Genomic DNA, 18,111 nt, shown 5'->3' with positions numbered 1-18,111 from the left:
TGTCACCTGCAAGGGTGGGCAACATGGCCCACAGTCACCGTTCCCCTCCGTGGCATCAGGTGGACAGAAACAAATGGCCGAGGCAGTTGCGATCGCAACAGCTTGGCAAAAGCATCATGCCAAGGCCACGGCCCGCTCTCTCTGGGGTCAGGAACGGTGAGATGCAGCGTCTGGAGTGGGACAGCGGGGCCCTGCACAGAGGTCACCGAGGACCCCAGAGCAGAGCGCCTAGGGGGCGAGTGCACCGTGTACCCTGACCGCGCGGAGGGGCCTGGACGCTGGCACAAGCAAGCCAGCCTTGAGGGGAAAGGGGAACGGCCGCACGTCTGGCACCCAGTTGCAGACAGGACACCCCGCTGGTGGGTGAAGCAGGGGTGTGAGACGCAAGGACGATAACGCCTACTGCCGTGGAGCCTCTATGTGCTTGCACACGCGTTCCCACAGCTGCCTGCCTCCTCTCCCTTGCCGCATGCCTGCCATTACCGCCCCTCCCTCCTTGCGCCCCTCACAGCGCCCCTCCCCCACGCTCCCTTTTGCCCGTCATCTACGCGACGGAGCAAGGACTCACGCCCACTCCTCATCCGGCACCATCCAGCTGTCTCCAAAGTCATTGAAGTTGGGCACGACAACCCCATCGGGGCGCATGAAGTCGTCCTGCTGGCTCCCAGTGTACGTCCCGCACAGCCCACACAGCTTGCCCTTGTGCTTCTCAGACACCTTCACTAGGAGCTCATGGTCCCCATTGAACTGCAGCTGCAGGCCCAGCTTGGTAGAAACCCGCACGTAGGAGCCGCTCAGGGAAATGGTCACACCGGGGGCAGGAGAAGCAGGCAGGGAGGCCAGAGCACCGTTGACCTGAAAGAGGGGGAGAGGGGGAGACAGAAGCATAAAGAGATGCCCTCCGCTGAGAGGTCGCTGTTCTTCACTGCGATGGCGCCAGGGCCCAGTGAGTCAGGAGCACTGATGGCATGGGAAACCCTGCCCAGGCCTACAAGAACGGCGGCGACTCTACCTACGGCACACCGAAAGGCCAGGAAAACTAGCCGAGAACCTGTTGCTGCGCGAGCAGCCATATCTGCCCCGCTCAGAGCCTCGCCGTGCGCCAGGCTCAGGGAATATCAAGCTCTTCCTGGGGACAGAGTGGTACTTAATGGTGCCTAGGGCATGTGTTGTTCCCAGGTGTAAAAATGAGGGGCTTACGTAGACCGCCTTGTTCTTGCGCAGTGCAATGTGGAGGCCTTCCACAGACAGTGCCACAGAGTTCAGAGCTGTCCACTTCTGGCTGCCGCGATGTTCGTTGCGGGTGGTGACACTGAACCCCACGGAGGAGTTCTCACAGCCCGTCACCACCGTGTAGTTGCAGGAGCCCTGGAAGTGGTGAAGCTTCCCATCGAAGGTGCTGTAATGCGGGTCGCCGTAGATGTGGCAGAGAGCAGTGCTGGCTGGGTAACAGTCCCTCTGGCCGTTCTGGATCTTGCAGACCTCGTCCTCACCACAGGACAACGCAGAGCAAACCATCTGGCCGTTGCCTTCACACCGGCACTGGCGAGTGCAGTTCTCGTTCACGGAGTGCTCGCCTTCCTGCGGGCAGAGGAACACCGAGCGTCAGCGCGTCAGGCAGGAAAGTAGAGGCAAGGGAGTGCCCTGGGAGGGGTGCAAGCCAGGGCAGGCTTTTCACTCACGCTGTAGTAGTTGCCCTCAAAGAGGCAGCCGCAGTGGGCCTCGGGCACACAGGTGTCTCCGCTGAGGAGGAAGCCAGAGGTACACGCACAGCCCTCCACGCAGGGCTTGGAGCAGTTCTGCGGGGCTTGTCGGTCAACGCAGGTGGCAGGACAGCCGGTCATGCAAGGGTCATAGTAGCTGTTGGCGGGGCACGGCAGGGCTGCAATGGGAAGGGGACAATTAGGACAAGCAAGCCTTCAAGGAAGGACGACCTCCTGGGAAGGAGACGACCAAAGACTTGCTTTGGCCAGCGGTTCTGGGCACGGGGAGCGGCACATTCCCCTTCTGGCAACTGCAAGGCAGGTACTCACGGCAGAAGGTGGCATTCCTCCAGGGAAGAAGAGTCACGCCGGCTGCCTGGCATGCGTCAGCGTAGGCCTCCAGAGCAGCACACAGGACCTCCTGGCCACCATTCAGGGCACAAAGGTCATAGAAGCAGGTCTCAAAGTAGCTCTGGGGGTTGATCACGCCGTGGCACCTCTCAAAAGAGCCAGGCCTGGCAGTCAGCATGCCACAGAACTGGTCCGATCGGTAGAGCTTCTCCTCTTCTGCACTGCAGGGTCCGGGGGGGAAGGGGACACCGCAAGAGGGGTCGTCGTCTGGGACCTGCCAGCTCTGCCCCAGCTCATTGGAGTCTGCGGCTTGCAGCCCGTTGGGCATCATGTAATCGTCCTCTCTCCGGCTGTTGAAGTTCCCGCACATGCCACAGGTCAGGTTGACGTAGGTGGTGGGCACCTTCACCTCCACCGAGTGGTCAGTGTCGTAGGACACTCTGAGGTTGAAGTCTGTCTCCAGGACGATGTAGCGGCCGCTCCTGCTCACCGTGATGGCACCTCCCGCTGCACTCACCGGCAAGGTCTTGCGCAGATTGTTCACCTAGGGCAGACACACCGCAATGGGCCCGGGACTTGTCCCTGGCCTCCCTGGGGTCTCCTGCCCCAGGGAAATCAGCTGCCAGGCCGGGCACGGCAAACCGGCGCCCATGATGCCCTCACACCCAGACGCCCCTGTGGCTTGCAGAGCCATGCCTGTGTTCTGCACTCTGCAGGGGCCTCCGTTCAACACGGGCCACGTTCCCCGTTTGCCTCTTCCTCCTCCAACCCCTCCGGAAAGGGAAAACAAAGCAACCCAGTGGCTGCAGGGCAACCCACCCGGGCCTGGGACAATGGAGGTGTCTGGCACAGCCCAGGCCCTGCCAAGAAAGGCCAGCCCCGCCTTGCAGCCGCGCCACGCTCCTGCCAGCCCCGCTGCCTACCAGCACTTGGCTCTTCTCCTTCTTGACAATGACAATGCGCGCTCCGTACACCTCCACCAGGACTTCGCGCACATACGACACTCTGGTGTTCCCACGATGCTCGTTCTTGGCCTCAACGTTGAAGTAGGGCAGGGAGGTGGTGTTGGAGCACACTTTGGCCAGGGTGTAGGTGCAGGTGCCCATGAAGTGGTGCGTCACCTTGTCAAAGGTGTTGTAGTGAGGGTCACCGTGGACGTGGCAGATGCCGTAGGATTGTTCGAGGCACTCGGGTTTCCCATCCTGCACCCCGCAGTACTGGCCCGCAGGGCATGAGGCACTGGTGCACTGGACTTTGCTTCCCCGCGCGGGACACGTGCACTTTGAGGAGCAGGTGTTGTCCGTCCAGAACTCCGAGCCCACGGGGTAGTGCTGCCCGTTGTGCCAGCACCCGCACTGCTGGCTGGGCACGCATCGGTCGTTGTAGAGCAGGTACCCGCTGTCGCACACACAGCCCTCCACGCACGGCACGCTGCAGGTAGCAGGAGCCATCGGGTCAACACAGGTGGCAGGGCAGGCTGCAGCACAGGGCTCGTAGTGACTGTTGGCCGGACAGGTGATGGCTGCCGAGACAGAAGACATGGCCGTTACTTGGGGAACATAACACTGCTTTGCTCTGTATTTTCCCCTCTGAAAAATTAAGAGTCTATATTTTCTCTGTGGTCTGCTTGGCTCCGTGAGTATTCTAAGTCACACCTGATCAAATGAAACAGAAAATGGTGCCTCTAATACTGACAACTACCTGTAAATCCCCACGGCACCTAATAAAATTACTTCTTATTCCCCACCCCACTCTTTCATTCCTGTTCTGTGTTTTCCTGAGAGGAACGATCCGCGGCACCGCGTGTGGACTTACGGCAGAAGGTTGCGTTCCTCCACGCAGGTATCTTGACACCAAGCGACTGGCAGGCGTCCGCGTAGGACTGCAAGCTCTTGCACAGGGCCTCGCGATCCAGCCCCAGCTCACACAGGTCATAAAGGCAGGTGTTAAAGTAATCGCTGGGGCTCACCACAGCGTGGCACATCTGAAACGGGCCGCTGGTGTCAGTGAGGAGCCCGCAGAAGTGGCTGCTGGCAATGACTTGCTTGTCCGTCTCATTGCAGGCTGGGGTGGGGAGCGGTCCGGCTGCGCAGCTGTGGAAGGACAGGCAGAAGGGCCCCTGGGTCATCCGCGGGCTTCTCCTGGTGCCTCCCCCTCCCCTTGCCCGACACGTCCCCAGACCTGCTGGGGGGCCACACGCACCTGCTGTCGTTGGACACCTGCCAGCTGTTGCCCAGGCTGGTGGAGTCTGGCTCCATCACCCCTTCCGGGTTCAGGAAGTCATCTGCTGCCATCCCGTTGTAGTTCCCACACATGCCACAAACCTTCTGCCCAAAGGTGCTCGGAAGCGTCACCTCCACCCGATGCTTCCCATCAAACTTCACTCTCAAGCCAAAGTCTGTCGTGACCACAGTGTAGAACCCGCTGGATGAGACCTGCACGCCCACGGATGGGGTGCAGGGCAGGAGCTCTGCCACTCCGTTGACCTGCAAGGGCAGAAACCGAGACAGGGTTGGAGCAACCCATTTGGCGCAGCTCTGTCCTCTCGCCCAGCCCCACCGCCTCTCCTCCTTGCGCTTACCGTCACTGCTCCACCCTTCCCCAGCCTTATCCGCTGGCCAGCCACGTCGACATCCACGTATCGGACATAGGACACGCGCGTGTTGCTTCCCCTGTGCTCATTGGCCGCTTCCACGTTGAAGTAGGGCAGCGAGCTGTTGCTCTCGCACAGCTTGGAGAGGGTGTAGGTGCAGGTGCCCATGAAGTGGTGTAGCTGCTTGTCGAACGTGTGGTAGTGAGGGTCTCCCTCCACCACACAGGTCCCTGCTCACAGTGGAAAGACCAGAGGAAACATTCAGTTAAGCACCTCCTGCCGCCTCTGCCGCCCAGCAGGCCCTGCACAAAGGACGGTGGCCCCATGACGGGTCTACTCTACTCACCTGAGTCTGGCACGGGTGGTGGCGTGGGATGCCCTGTTGAAGGTTTGGTGGTGGTGGTGGTGGTGTCTGGTGGTGTCGGAGTCACATCGCCTACGAAAGAGATGGTAGAAGATGGTAGAAGCAAATCAGTCCTCCTTGACCAGCTCTTGTTCAAGACAGAAACTACACTGACTGCCACGAGAAGCGCAATGTTCCTCAAGCTGCCCTTCCCCAGGCCAAGCCTTGTACCTCTGTAGTGCTGTGACTGCAAGGTTGAATGGACCTCAAGCTGCAGGATTCTCCTTTATTAATTTTAAAGCCCTGGTTTATATACTTCTATAATTTATTTTGCATGTTTGGTGAAAACCTGAAGCTGTAGACAGGTTGGGTATGTGATGCAGTAGCACTTCTCAAAAAGATAAAATATTGTATTAAAGCCAAAGTGGTGATCTGTTAGACAAGTGCTCAATTGTCCCTGGCTGAGCCCTTAACCGACAGTGTATGTTGTCTTTCATGACCCAATTCTGGTCTTTCATGACCCAATTCTGGTCGTAGGTCAAAAGTGTTCAAACATCATCTTCTAAAGTGAATACTGGAAGCCCATTAGAAGCTTAGATTAGAAGCCAGATTTCCAGAGGTGCTAAGCACTTGAAAGCTTCCTGTGTCTCCTTGAATCCCCTTTTCTGAAGTTCTGCTCAACTTCTTCATCTTTTGAATTTATATTTGTAGCATGAGGATTTAATTGGATGGCTCTTTGCTAAATGACCTAATGAAAGACCAGAGGAAACATTCAGTTAAGCACCTCCTGCTGCCTCTTCTCCCCAGCCCACCTTGCACAAAGAACATCAGCACCATGACTGGTCCACTGCTTTTGCCAAGAGACAGAATTAGTGGAGATCTATATCAAGACAGGAATATTTTTTCCAGGCATCCGGTTCAAACCTCCTCAAACACCTAAGTGCCAGAAGCACGGGCGTCCCACCCAAACCCTCAGAAAGGGAATAGCACTCAATGTGTGTCTCAGTACGGCAGGAGAGTGACACAAAGCATTGCCCGGCATATCCACTATGGGTTTTGAAGATGACTCAAAACGCCACCAATAACAGTAGTACCTGAGGTGGTCCCAGGTGGTGGTGTTGCTGGTGTGCGTGGTGGCTCCGTCGTAGTGTCTGGCAATGGGGTCGAGGGTGTAGAAGGAAGCGGACCTACGGAGAGACACAGAAGTGGTCAGTGGCAAGATGGAGGTTTGTTGCAGGCAGCCGGTCCGCCCTTCCCAAACACCCCAAAACCGTGACCAGAGAGGCCCAGGGCAGGAATCGCACAGTGTCTCCTCAGCAGAGGTTTCTGCACTCAAGCGCTCTCCACAGAGCACTGGTGAGTGATAAAAGGAGACACGCAGCTCCTGCACTACAGACACTCCATCCCTTGGCCACGAGCCTCGAAGAAAGCTAACCGAACACTTGCCACAAGCAGTAGAAGAGGGGAAGGGAACACGGCAGTACCTGAGCTCGGTGTGGGTCTCGGTGTATGCAAAGGCTGTGTTGTGGTGTCTGGCAAGGCGGTCTCAGGTCCTGCGGTTGATGGACCTAGCACAAGAGAGAGCTAGAGGAGCTCTGCAACAACCTGGGAGATTTGTTGCAGGCAGCTGGCCCACCCTTCCCAAACACCCAACGCCGTGACCAGGCAGGCCCAGGGCAGGGATTGCCCAGTGTCTCCTCAGCAAAAATTCCAGCGCTCAAGTGCTCATCCACCAGCATAGCGGGAGGATAGAAAGAGCCGCGCAGCCCCTTCACTACAGACACTCCATAGCGTGGTGGTGGGCCTTGGAGGAAGTGAAATGAACAGTTTCAACAAGCAGTAGAAGATGGGAATGGAACACGGCAGTACCTGAGCTCGGTGTGGGTCTTGGTGTTGACGGCGTGCGTGGAGGCTGTGTTGTAGTGCTTGGCAAGGGGATGGTGGGTTTTGGTGTCGATGGACCTAGCACAAGAGAGAGTTAGAGGAGCTCTGCACCAACGTGGGACATTTGTTGCAGGCAGCTGGCCCACCCTTCCCAAACACCCAACGCCGTGACCAGACAGGCCCTGGGCAGGAATCAGAGAGTGTCATTCCACGGTATCCCTGTCACAAAGAGTCTCTTCACCCAAGGGCTGGTGGCCCACCAGAGCGGTTGGGTGACACGCGGAGAAACCTCCACCACAGCTGCCCCGTTCCTTGAACGTGGGCCACAAAGGAGATCAACAGAACACCTACCACAGACAGTGCCAGCACTCCAGTCTCCCAGAGCAACGCCTGCCTCAGCACAGGCTGCAGCATAGGCCCCCAGGTCATTGCAGAGATGCTCCGCGCTGCCACCCGTGGCACACTGGTCATAGACACAGCTCTCAAAGTACGTCTTGGGCGGCAGAACTGCATGGCATGGCTGGAACGGGCCACCGAGTTGCGTGAGGATTGCACACTGCTTGCTAGCTGCCTCCTCCTCCTCGGGGGAGCAGGAGGCAGGCGGGATGGGGCCTGGGTGACACCTGCAAAGCGGACAGACAGCCCTGAGCTCACAGCAGCCTGTGGACCCCAGCCACGCTGTTTCCTGACCTCCTCCCCAGCCAAAACCTCGGCCTCTGGAGTCCAGATCCCTCGCTAAGACGAGGCACCCACGGCTGTCACCTGCAAGGGTGGGCAACATGGCCCACAGTCACCGTTCCCCTCCGTGGCATCAGGTGGACAGAAACAAATGGCCGAGGCAGTTGCGATCGCAACAGCTTGGCAAAAGCATCATGCCAAGGCCACGGCCCGCTCTCTCTGGGGTCAGGAACGGTGAGATGCAGCGTCTGGAGTGGGACAGCGGGGCCCTGCACAGAGGTCACCGAGGACCCCAGAGCAGAGCGCCTAGGGGGCGAGTGCACCGTGTACCCTGACCGCGCGGAGGGGCCTGGACGCTGGCACAAGCAAGCCAGCCTTGAGGGGAAAGGGGAACGGCCGCACGTCTGGCACCCAGTTGCAGACAGGACACCCCGCTGGTGGGTGAAGCAGGGGTGTGAGACGCAAGGACGATAACGCCTACTGCCGTGGAGCCTCTATGTGCTTGCACACGCGTTCCCACAGCTGCCTGCCTCCTCTCCCTTGCCGCATGCCTGCCATTACCGCCCCTCCCTCCTTGCGCCCCTCACAGCGCCCCTCCCCCACGCTCCCTTTTGCCCGTCATCTACGCGACGGAACAAGGACTCACGCCCACTCCTCATCCGGCACCATCCAGCTGTCTCCAAAGTCATTGAAGTTGGGCACGACAACCCCATCGGGGCGCATGAAGTCGTCCTGCTGGCTCCCAGTGTACGTCCCGCACAGCCCACACAGCTTGCCCTTGTGCTTCTCAGACACCTTCACTAGGAGCTCATGGTCCCCATTGAACTGCAGCTGCAGGCCCAGCTTGGTAGAAACCCGCACGTAGGAGCCGCTCAGGGAAATGGTCACACCGGGGGCAGGAGAAGCAGGCAGGGAGGCCAGAGCACCGTTGACCTGAAAGAGGGGGAGAGGGGGAGACAGAAGCATAAAGAGATGCCCTCCGCTGAGAGGTCGCTGTTCTTCACTGCGATGGCGCCAGGGCCCAGTGAGTCAGGAGCACTGATGGCATGGGAAACCCTGCCCAGGCCTACAAGAACGGCGGCGACTCTACCTACGGCACACCGAAAGGCCAGGAAAACTAGCCGAGAACCTGTTGCTGCGCGAGCAGCCATATCTGCCCCGCTCAGAGCCTCGCCGTGCGCCAGGCTCAGGGAATATCAAGCTCTTCCTGGGGACAGAGTGGTACTTAATGGTGCCTAGGGCATGTGTTGTTCCCAGGTGTAAAAATGAGGGGCTTACGTAGACCGCCTTGTTCTTGCGCAGTGCAATGTGGAGGCCTTCCACAGACAGTGCCACAGAGTTCAGAGCTGTCCACTTCTGGCTGCCGCGATGTTCGTTGCGGGTGGTGACACTGAACCCCACGGAGGAGTTCTCACAGCCCGTCACCACCGTGTAGTTGCAGGAGCCCTGGAAGTGGTGAAGCTTCCCATCGAAGGTGCTGTAATGCGGGTCGCCGTAGATGTGGCAGAGAGCAGTGCTGGCTGGGTAACAGTCCCTCTGGCCGTTCTGGATCTTGCAGACCTCGTCCTCACCACAGGACAACGCAGAGCAAACCATCTGGCCGTTGCCTTCACACCGGCACTGGCGAGTGCAGTTCTCGTTCACGGAGTGCTCGCCTTCCTGCGGGCAGAGGAACACCGAGCGTCAGCGCGTCAGGCAGGAAAGTAGAGGCAAGGGAGTGCCCTGGGAGGGGTGCAAGCCAGGGCAGGCTTTTCACTCACGCTGTAGTAGTTGCCCTCAAAGAGGCAGCCGCAGTGGGCCTCGGGCACACAGGTGTCTCCGCTGAGGAGGAAGCCAGAGGTACACGCACAGCCCTCCACGCAGGGCTTGGAGCAGTTCTGCGGGGCTTGTCGGTCAACGCAGGTGGCAGGACAGCCGGTCATGCAAGGGTCATAGTAGCTGTTGGCGGGGCACGGCAGGGCTGCAATGGGAAGGGGACAATTAGGACAAGCAAGCCTTCAAGGAAGGACGACCTCCTGGGAAGGAGACGACCAAAGACTTGCTTTGGCCAGCGGTTCTGGGCACGGGGAGCGGCACATTCCCCTTCTGGCAACTGCAAGGCAGGTACTCACGGCAGAAGGTGGCATTCCTCCAGGGAAGAAGAGTCACGCCGGCTGCCTGGCATGCGTCAGCGTAGGCCTCCAGAGCAGCACACAGGACCTCCTGGCCACCATTCAGGGCACAAAGGTCATAGAAGCAGGTCTCAAAGTAGCTCTGGGGGTTGATCACGCCGTGGCACCTCTCAAAAGAGCCAGGCCCGGCAGTCAGCATGCCACAGAACTGGTCCGATCGGTAGAGCTTCTCCTCTTCTGCACTGCAGGGTCCGGGGGGGAAGGGGACACCGCAAGAGGGGTCGTCGTCTGGGACCTGCCAGCTCTGCCCCAGCTCATTGGAGTCTGCGGCTTGCAGCCCGTTGGGCATCATGTAATCGTCCTCTCTCCGGCTGTTGAAGTTCCCGCACATGCCACAGGTCAGGTTGACGTAGGTGGTGGGCACCTTCACCTCCACCGAGTGGTCAGTGTCGTAGGACACTCTGAGGTTGAAGTCTGTCTCCAGGACGATGTAGCGGCCGCTCCTGCTCACCGTGATGGCACCTCCCGCTGCACTCACCGGCAAGGTCTTGCGCAGATTGTTCACCTAGGGCAGACACACCGCAATGGGCCCGGGACTTGTCCCTGGCCTCCCTGGGGTCTCCTGCCCCAGGGAAATCAGCTGCCAGGCCGGGCACGGCAAACCGGCGCCCATGATGCCCTCACACCCAGACGCCCCTGTGGCTTGCAGAGCCATGCCTGTGTTCTGCACTCTGCAGGGGCCTCCGTTCAACACGGGCCACGTTCCCCGTTTGCCTCTTCCTCCTCCAACCCCTCCGGAAAGGGAAAACAAAGCAACCCAGTGGCTGCAGGGCAACCCACCCGGGCCTGGGACAATGGAGGTGTCTGGCACAGCCCAGGCCCTGCCAAGAAAAGCCAGCCCCGCCTTGCAGCCGCGCCACGCTCCTGCCAGCCCCGCTGCCTACCAGCACTTGGCTCTTCTCCTTCTTGACAATGACAATGCGCGCTCCGTACACCTCCACCAGGACTTCGCGCACATACGACACTCTGGTGTTCCCACGATGCTCGTTCTTGGCCTCAACGTTGAAGTAGGGCAGGGAGGTGGTGTTGGAGCACACTTTGGCCAGGGTGTAGGTGCAGGTGCCCATGAAGTGGTGCGTCACCTTGTCAAAGGTGTTGTAGTGAGGGTCACCGTGGACGTGGCAGATGCCGTAGGATTGTTCGAGGCACTCGGGTTTCCCATCCTGCACCCCGCAGTACTGGCCCGCAGGGCATGAGGCACTGGTGCACTGGACTTTGCTTCCCCGCGCGGGACACGTGCACTTTGAGGAGCAGGTGTTGTCCGTCCAGAACTCCGAGCCCACGGGGTAGTGCTGCCCGTTGTGCCAGCACCCGCACTGCTGGCTGGGCACGCATCGGTCGTTGTAGAGCAGGTACCCGCTGTCGCACACACAGCCCTCCACGCACGGCACGCTGCAGGTAGCAGGAGCCATCGGGTCAACACAGGTGGCAGGGCAGGCTGCAGCACAGGGCTCGTAGTGACTGTTGGCCGGACAGGTGATGGCTGCCGAGACAGAAGACATGGCCGTTACTTGGGGAACATAACACTGCTTTGCTCTGTATTTTCCCCTCTGAAAAATTAAGAGTCTATATTTTCTCTGTGGTCTGCTTGGCTCCGTGAGTATTCTAAGTCACACCTGATCAAATGAAACAGAAAATGGTGCCTCTAATACTGACAACTACCTGTAAATCCCCACGGCACCTAATAAAATTACTTCTTATTCCCCACCCCACTCTTTCATTCCTGTTCTGTGTTTTCCTGAGAGGAACGATCCGCGGCACCGCGTGTGGACTTACGGCAGAAGGTTGCGTTCCTCCACGCAGGTATCTTGACACCAAGCGACTGGCAGGCGTCCGCGTAGGACTGCAAGCTCTTGCACAGGGCCTCGCGATCCAGCCCCAGCTCACACAGGTCATAAAGGCAGGTGTTAAAGTAATCGCTGGGGCTCACCACAGCGTGGCACATCTGAAACGGGCCGCTGGTGTCAGTGAGGAGCCCGCAGAAGTGGCTGCTGGCAATGACTTGCTTGTCCGTCTCATTGCAGGCTGGGGTGGGGAGCGGTCCGGCTGCGCAGCTGTGGAAGGACAGGCAGAAGGGCCCCTGGGTCATCCGCGGGCTTCTCCTGGTGCCTCCCCCTCCCCTTGCCCGACACGTCCCCAGACCTGCTGGGGGGCCACACGCACCTGCTGTCGTTGGACACCTGCCAGCTGTTGCCCAGGCTGGTGGAGTCTGGCTCCATCACCCCTTCCGGGTTCAGGAAGTCATCTGCTGCCATCCCGTTGTAGTTCCCACACATGCCACAAACCTTCTGCCCAAAGGTGCTCGGAAGCGTCACCTCCACCCGATGCTTCCCATCAAACTTCACTCTCAAGCCAAAGTCTGTCGTGACCACAGTGTAGAACCCGCTGGATGAGACCTGCACGCCCACGGATGGGGTGCAGGGCAGGAGCTCTGCCACTCCGTTGACCTGCAAGGGCAGAAACCGAGACAGGGTTGGAGCAACCCATTTGGCGCAGCTCTGTCCTCTCGCCCAGCCCCACCGCCTCTCCTCCTTGCGCTTACCGTCACTGCTCCACCCTTCCCCAGCCTTATCCGCTGGCCAGCCACGTCGACATCCACGTATCGGACATAGGACACGCGCGTGTTGCTTCCCCTGTGCTCATTGGCCGCTTCCACGTTGAAGTAGGGCAGCGAGCTGTTGCTCTCGCACAGCTTGGAGAGGGTGTAGGTGCAGGTGCCCATGAAGTGGTGTAGCTGCTTGTCGAACGTGTGGTAGTGAGGGTCTCCCTCCACCACACAGGTCCCTGCTCACAGTGGAAAGACCAGAGGAAACATTCAGTTAAGCACCTCCTGCCGCCTCTGCCGCCCAGCAGGCCCTGCACAAAGGACGGTGGCCCCATGACGGGTCTACTCTACTCACCTGAGTCTGGCACGGGTGGTGGCGTGGGATGCCCTGTTGAAGGTTTGGTGGTGGTGGTGGTGGTGTCTGGTGGTGTCGGAGTCACATCGCCTACGAAAGAGATGGTAGAAGATGGTAGAAGCAAATCAGTCCTCCTTGACCAGCTCTTGTTCAAGACAGAAACTACACTGACTGCCACGAGAAGCGCAATGTTCCTCAAGCTGCCCTTCCCCAGGCCAAGCCTTGTACCTCTGTAGTGCTGTGACTGCAAGGTTGAATGGACCTCAAGCTGCAGGATTCTCCTTTATTAATTTTAAAGCCCTGGTTTATATACTTCTATAATTTATTTTGCATGTTTGGTGAAAACCTGAAGCTGTAGACAGGTTGGGTATGTGATGCAGTAGCACTTCTCAAAAAGATAAAATATTGTATTAAAGCCAAAGTGGTGATCTGTTAGACAAGTGCTCAATTGTCCCTGGCTGAGCCCTTAACCGACAGTGTATGTTGTCTTTCATGACCCAATTCTGGTCTTTCATGACCCAATTCTGGTCGTAGGTCAAAAGTGTTCAAACATCATCTTCTAAAGTGAATACTGGAAGCCCATTAGAAGCTTAGATTAGAAGCCAGATTTCCAGAGGTGCTAAGCACTTGAAAGCTTCCTGTGTCTCCTTGAATCCCCTTTTCTGAAGTTCTGCTCAACTTCTTCATCTTTTGAATTTATATTTGTAGCATGAGGATTTAATTGGATGGCTCTTTGCTAAATGACCTAATGAAAGACCAGAGGAAACATTCAGTTAAGCACCTCCTGCTGCCTCTTCTCCCCAGCCCACCTTGCACAAAGAACATCAGCACCATGACTGGTCCACTGCTTTTGCCAAGAGACAGAATTAGTGGAGATCTATATCAAGACAGGAATATTTTTTCCAGGCATCCGGTTCAAACCTCCTCAAACACCTAAGTGCCAGAAGCACGGGCGTCCCACCCAAACCCTCAGAAAGGGAATAGCACTCAATGTGTGTCTCAGTACGGCAGGAGAGTGACACAAAGCATTGCCCGGCATATCCACTATGGGTTTTGAAGATGACTCAAAACGCCACCAATAACAGTAGTACCTGAGGTGGTCCCAGGTGGTGGTGTTGCTGGTGTGCGTGGTGGCTCCGTCGTAGTGTCTGGCAATGGGGTCGAGGGTGTAGAAGGAAGCGGACCTACGGAGAGACACAGAAGTGGTCAGTGGCAAGATGGAGGTTTGTTGCAGGCAGCCGGTCCGCCCTTCCCAAACACCCCAAAACCGTGACCAGAGAGGCCCAGGGCAGGAATCGCACAGTGTCTCCTCAGCAGAGGTTTCTGCACTCAAGCGCTCTCCACAGAGCACTGGTGAGTGATAAAAGGAGACACGCAGCTCCTGCACTACAGACACTCCATCCCTTGGCCACGAGCCTCGAAGAAAGCTAACCGAACACTTGCCACAAGCAGTAGAAGAGGGGAAGGGAACACGGCAGTACCTGAGCTCGGTGTGGGTCTCGGTGTATGCAAAGGCTGTGTTGTGGTGTCTGGCAAGGCGGTCTCAGGTCCTGCGGTTGATGGACCTAGCACAAGAGAGAGCTAGAGGAGCTCTGCAACAACCTGGGAGATTTGTTGCAGGCAGCTGGCCCACCCTTCCCAAACACCCAACGCCGTGACCAGGCAGGCCCAGGGCAGGGATTGCCCAGTGTCTCCTCAGCAAAAATTCCAGCGCTCAAGTGCTCATCCACCAGCATAGCGGGAGGATAGAAAGAGCCGCGCAGCCCCTTCACTACAGACACTCCATAGCGTGGTGGTGGGCCTTGGAGGAAGTGAAATGAACAGTTTCAACAAGCAGTAGAAGATGGGAATGGAACACGGCAGTACCTGAGCTCGGTGTGGGTCTTGGTGTTGACGGCGTGCGTGGAGGCTGTGTTGTAGTGCTTGGCAAGGGGATGGTGGGTTTTGGTGTCGATGGACCTAGCACAAGAGAGAGTTAGAGGAGCTCTGCACCAACGTGGGACATTTGTTGCAGGCAGCTGGCCCACCCTTCCCAAACACCCAACGCCGTGACCAGACAGGCCCTGGGCAGGAATCAGAGAGTGTCATTCCACGGTATCCCTGTCACAAAGAGTCTCTTCACCCAAGGGCTGGTGGCCCACCAGAGCGGTTGGGTGACACGCGGAGAAACCTCCACCACAGCTGCCCCGTTCCTTGAACGTGGGCCACAAAGGAGATCAACAGAACACCTACCACAGACAGTGCCAGCACTCCAGTCTCCCAGAGCAACGCCTGCCTCAGCACAGGCTGCAGCATAGGCCCCCAGGTCATTGCAGAGATGCTCCGCGCTGCCACCCGTGGCACACTGGTCATAGACACAGCTCTCAAAGTACGTCTTGGGCGGCAGAACTGCATGGCATGGCTGGAACGGGCCACCGAGTTGCGTGAGGATTGCACACTGCTTGCTAGCTGCCTCCTCCTCCTCGGGGGAGCAGGAGGCAGGCGGGATGGGGCCTGGGTGACACCTGCAAAGCGGACAGACAGCCCTGAGCTCACAGCAGCCTGTGGACCCCAGCCACGCTGTTTCCTGACCTCCTCCCCAGCCAAAACCTCGGCCTCTGGAGTCCAGATCCCTCGCTAAGACGAGGCACCCACGGCTGTCACCTGCAAGGGTGGGCAACATGGCCCACAGTCACCGTTCCCCTCCGTGGCATCAGGTGGACAGAAACAAATGGCCGAGGCAGTTGCGATCGCAACAGCTTGGCAAAAGCATCATGCCAAGGCCACGGCCCGCTCTCTCTGGGGTCAGGAACGGTGAGATGCAGCGTCTGGAGTGGGACAGCGGGGCCCTGCACAGAGGTCACCGAGGACCCCAGAGCAGAGCGCCTAGGGGGCGAGTGCACCGTGTACCCTGACCGCGCGGAGGGGCCTGGACGCTGGCACAAGCAAGCCAGCCTTGAGGGGAAAGGGGAACGGCCGCACGTCTGGCACCCAGTTGCAGACAGGACACCCCGCTGGTGGGTGAAGCAGGGGTGTGAGACGCAAGGACGATAACGCCTACTGCCGTGGAGCCTCTATGTGCTTGCACACGCGTTCCCACAGCTGCCTGCCTCCTCTCCCTTGCCGCATGCCTGCCATTACCGCCCCTCCCTCCTTGCGCCCCTCACAGCGCCCCTCCCCCACGCTCCCTTTTGCCCGTCATCTACGCGACGGAACAAGGACTCACGCCCACTCCTCATCCGGCACCATCCAGCTGTCTCCAAAGTCATTGAAGTTGGGCACGACAACCCCATCGGGGCGCATGAAGTCGTCCTGCTGGCTCCCAGTGTACGTCCCGCACAGCCCACACAGCTTGCCCTTGTGCTTCTCAGACACCTTCACTAGGAGCTCATGGTCCCCATTGAACTGCAGCTGCAGGCCCAGCTTGGTAGAAACCCGCACGTAGGAGCCGCTCAGGGAAATGGTCACACCGGGGGCAGGAGAAGCAGGCAGGGAGGCCAGAGCACCGTTGACCTGAAAGAGGGGGAGAGGGGGAGACAGAAGCATAAAGAGATGCCCTCCGCTGAGAGGTCGCTGTTCTTCACTGCGATGGCGCCAGGGCCCAGTGAGTCAGGAGCACTGATGGCATGGGAAACCCTGCCCAGGCCTACAAGAACGGCGGCGACTCTACCTACGGCACACCGAAAGGCCAGGAAAACTAGCCGAGAACCTGTTGCTGCGCGAGCAGCCATATCTGCCCCGCTCAGAGCCTCGCCGTGCGCCAGGCTCAGGGAATATCAAGCTCTTCCTGGGGACAGAGTGGTACTTAATGGTGCCTAGGGCATGTGTTGTTCCCAGGTGTAAAAATGAGGGGCTTACGTAGACCGCCTTGTTCTTGCGCAGTGCAATGTGGAGGCCTTCCACAGACAGTGCCACAGAGTTCAGAGCTGTCCACTTCTGGCTGCCGCGATGTTCGTTGCGGGTGGTGACACTGAACCCCACGGAGGAGTTCTCACAGCCCGTCACCACCGTGTAGTTGCAGGAGCCCTGGAAGTGGTGAAGCTTCCCATCGAAGGTGCTGTAATGCGGGTCGCCGTAGATGTGGCAGAGAGCAGTGCTGGCTGGGTAACAGTCCCTCTGGCCGTTCTGGATCTTGCAGACCTCGTCCTCACCACAGGACAACGCAGAGCAAACCATCTGGCCGTTGCCTTCACACCGGCACTGGCGAGTGCAGTTCTCGTTCACGGAGTGCTCGCCTTCCTGCGGGCAGAGGAACACCGAGCGTCAGCGCGTCAGGCAGGAAAGTAGAGGCAAGGGAGTGCCCTGGGAGGGGTGCAAGCCAGGGCAGGCTTTTCACTCACGCTGTAGTAGTTGCCCTCAAAGAGGCAGCCGCAGTGGGCCTCGGGCACACAGGTGTCTCCGCTGAGGAGGAAGCCAGAGGTACACGCACAGCCCTCCACGCAGGGCTTGGAGCAGTTCTGCGGGGCTTGTCGGTCAACGCAGGTGGCAGGACAGCCGGTCATGCAAGGGTCATAGTAGCTGTTGGCGGGGCACGGCAGGGCTGCAATGGGAAGGGGACAATTAGGACAAGCAAGCCTTCAAGGAAGGACGACCTCCTGGGAAGGAGACGACCAAAGACTTGCTTTGGCCAGCGGTTCTGGGCACGGGGAGCGGCACATTCCCCTTCTGGCAACTGCAAGGCAGGTACTCACGGCAGAAGGTGGCATTCCTCCAGGGAAGAAGAGTCACGCCGGCTGCCTGGCATGCGTCAGCGTAGGCCTCCAGAGCAGCACACAGGACCTCCTGGCCACCATTCAGGGCACAAAGGTCATAGAAGCAGGTCTCAAAGTAGCTCTGGGGGTTGATCACGCCGTGGCACCTCTCAAAAGAGCCAGGCCCGGCAGTCAGCATGCCACAGAACTGGTCCGATCGGTAGAGCTTCTCCTCTTCTGCACTGCAGGGTCCGGGGGGGAAGGGGACACCGCAAGAGGGGTCGTCGTCTGGGACCTGCCAGCTCTGCCCCAGCTCATTGGAGTCTGCGGCTTGCAGCCCGTTGGGCATCATGTAATCGTCCTCTCTCCGGCTGTTGAAGTTCCCGCACATGCCACAGGTCAGGTTGACGTAGGTGGTGGGCACCTTCACCTCCACCGAGTGGTCAGTGTCGTAGGACACTCTGAGGTTGAAGTCTGTCTCCAGGACGATGTAGCGGCCGCTCCTGCTCACCGTGATGGCACCTCCCGCTGCACTCACCGGCAAGGTCTTGCGCAGATTGTTCACCTAGGGCAGACACACCGCAATGGGCCCGGGACTTGTCCCTGGCCTCCCTGGGGTCTCCTGCCCCAGGGAAATCAGCTGCCAGGCCGGGCACGGCAAACCGGCGCCCATGATGCCCTCACACCCAGACGCCCCTGTGGCTTGCAGAGCCATGCCTGTGTTCTGCACTCTGCAGGGGCCTCCGTTCAACACGGGCCACGTTCCCCGTTTGCCTCTTCCTCCTCCAACCCCTCCGGAAAGGGAAAACAAAGCAACC

At 58.8% G+C, this 18,111-nt stretch overlaps 1 protein-coding gene across 1 annotated transcript in view; it reads right to left on the bottom strand.

The window, feature by feature from the left end:
* Positions 1 to 18,111, bottom strand: part of LOC104015731 (IgGFc-binding protein-like) — a 62,511-nt gene that overhangs the window by 31,507 nt on the left and 12,893 nt on the right. Inside the window, 28 exon segments of the mRNA XM_087739719.1 lie at positions 569 to 855; positions 1,201 to 1,581; positions 1,683 to 1,882; positions 2,034 to 2,598; positions 2,978 to 3,576; positions 3,870 to 4,147; positions 4,257 to 4,540; positions 4,636 to 4,877; positions 4,994 to 5,237; positions 6,000 to 6,177; positions 6,769 to 6,952; positions 7,226 to 7,497; positions 8,199 to 8,485; positions 8,831 to 9,211; positions 9,313 to 9,512; positions 9,664 to 10,228; positions 10,608 to 11,206; positions 11,500 to 11,777; positions 11,887 to 12,170; positions 12,266 to 12,507; positions 12,624 to 12,867; positions 13,630 to 13,807; positions 14,399 to 14,582; positions 14,856 to 15,127; positions 15,829 to 16,115; positions 16,461 to 16,841; positions 16,943 to 17,142; positions 17,294 to 17,858. Coding sequence (XP_087595845.1) covers positions 569 to 855; positions 1,201 to 1,581; positions 1,683 to 1,882; positions 2,034 to 2,598; positions 2,978 to 3,576; positions 3,870 to 4,147; positions 4,257 to 4,540; positions 4,636 to 4,877; positions 4,994 to 5,237; positions 6,000 to 6,177; positions 6,769 to 6,952; positions 7,226 to 7,497; positions 8,199 to 8,485; positions 8,831 to 9,211; positions 9,313 to 9,512; positions 9,664 to 10,228; positions 10,608 to 11,206; positions 11,500 to 11,777; positions 11,887 to 12,170; positions 12,266 to 12,507; positions 12,624 to 12,867; positions 13,630 to 13,807; positions 14,399 to 14,582; positions 14,856 to 15,127; positions 15,829 to 16,115; positions 16,461 to 16,841; positions 16,943 to 17,142; positions 17,294 to 17,858 — 8,861 coding nt within the window.

This window comes from Nipponia nippon, unplaced genomic scaffold, assembly GCF_047370975.1.
Source record: "Nipponia nippon isolate SJK-2023a ecotype South Korea unplaced genomic scaffold, ASM4737097v1 scaffold_7, whole genome shotgun sequence".
Classification (NCBI taxonomy): domain Eukaryota; kingdom Metazoa; phylum Chordata; class Aves; order Pelecaniformes; family Threskiornithidae; genus Nipponia; species Nipponia nippon.
This window is presented reverse-complemented; position numbering and strand designations above follow the sequence as displayed.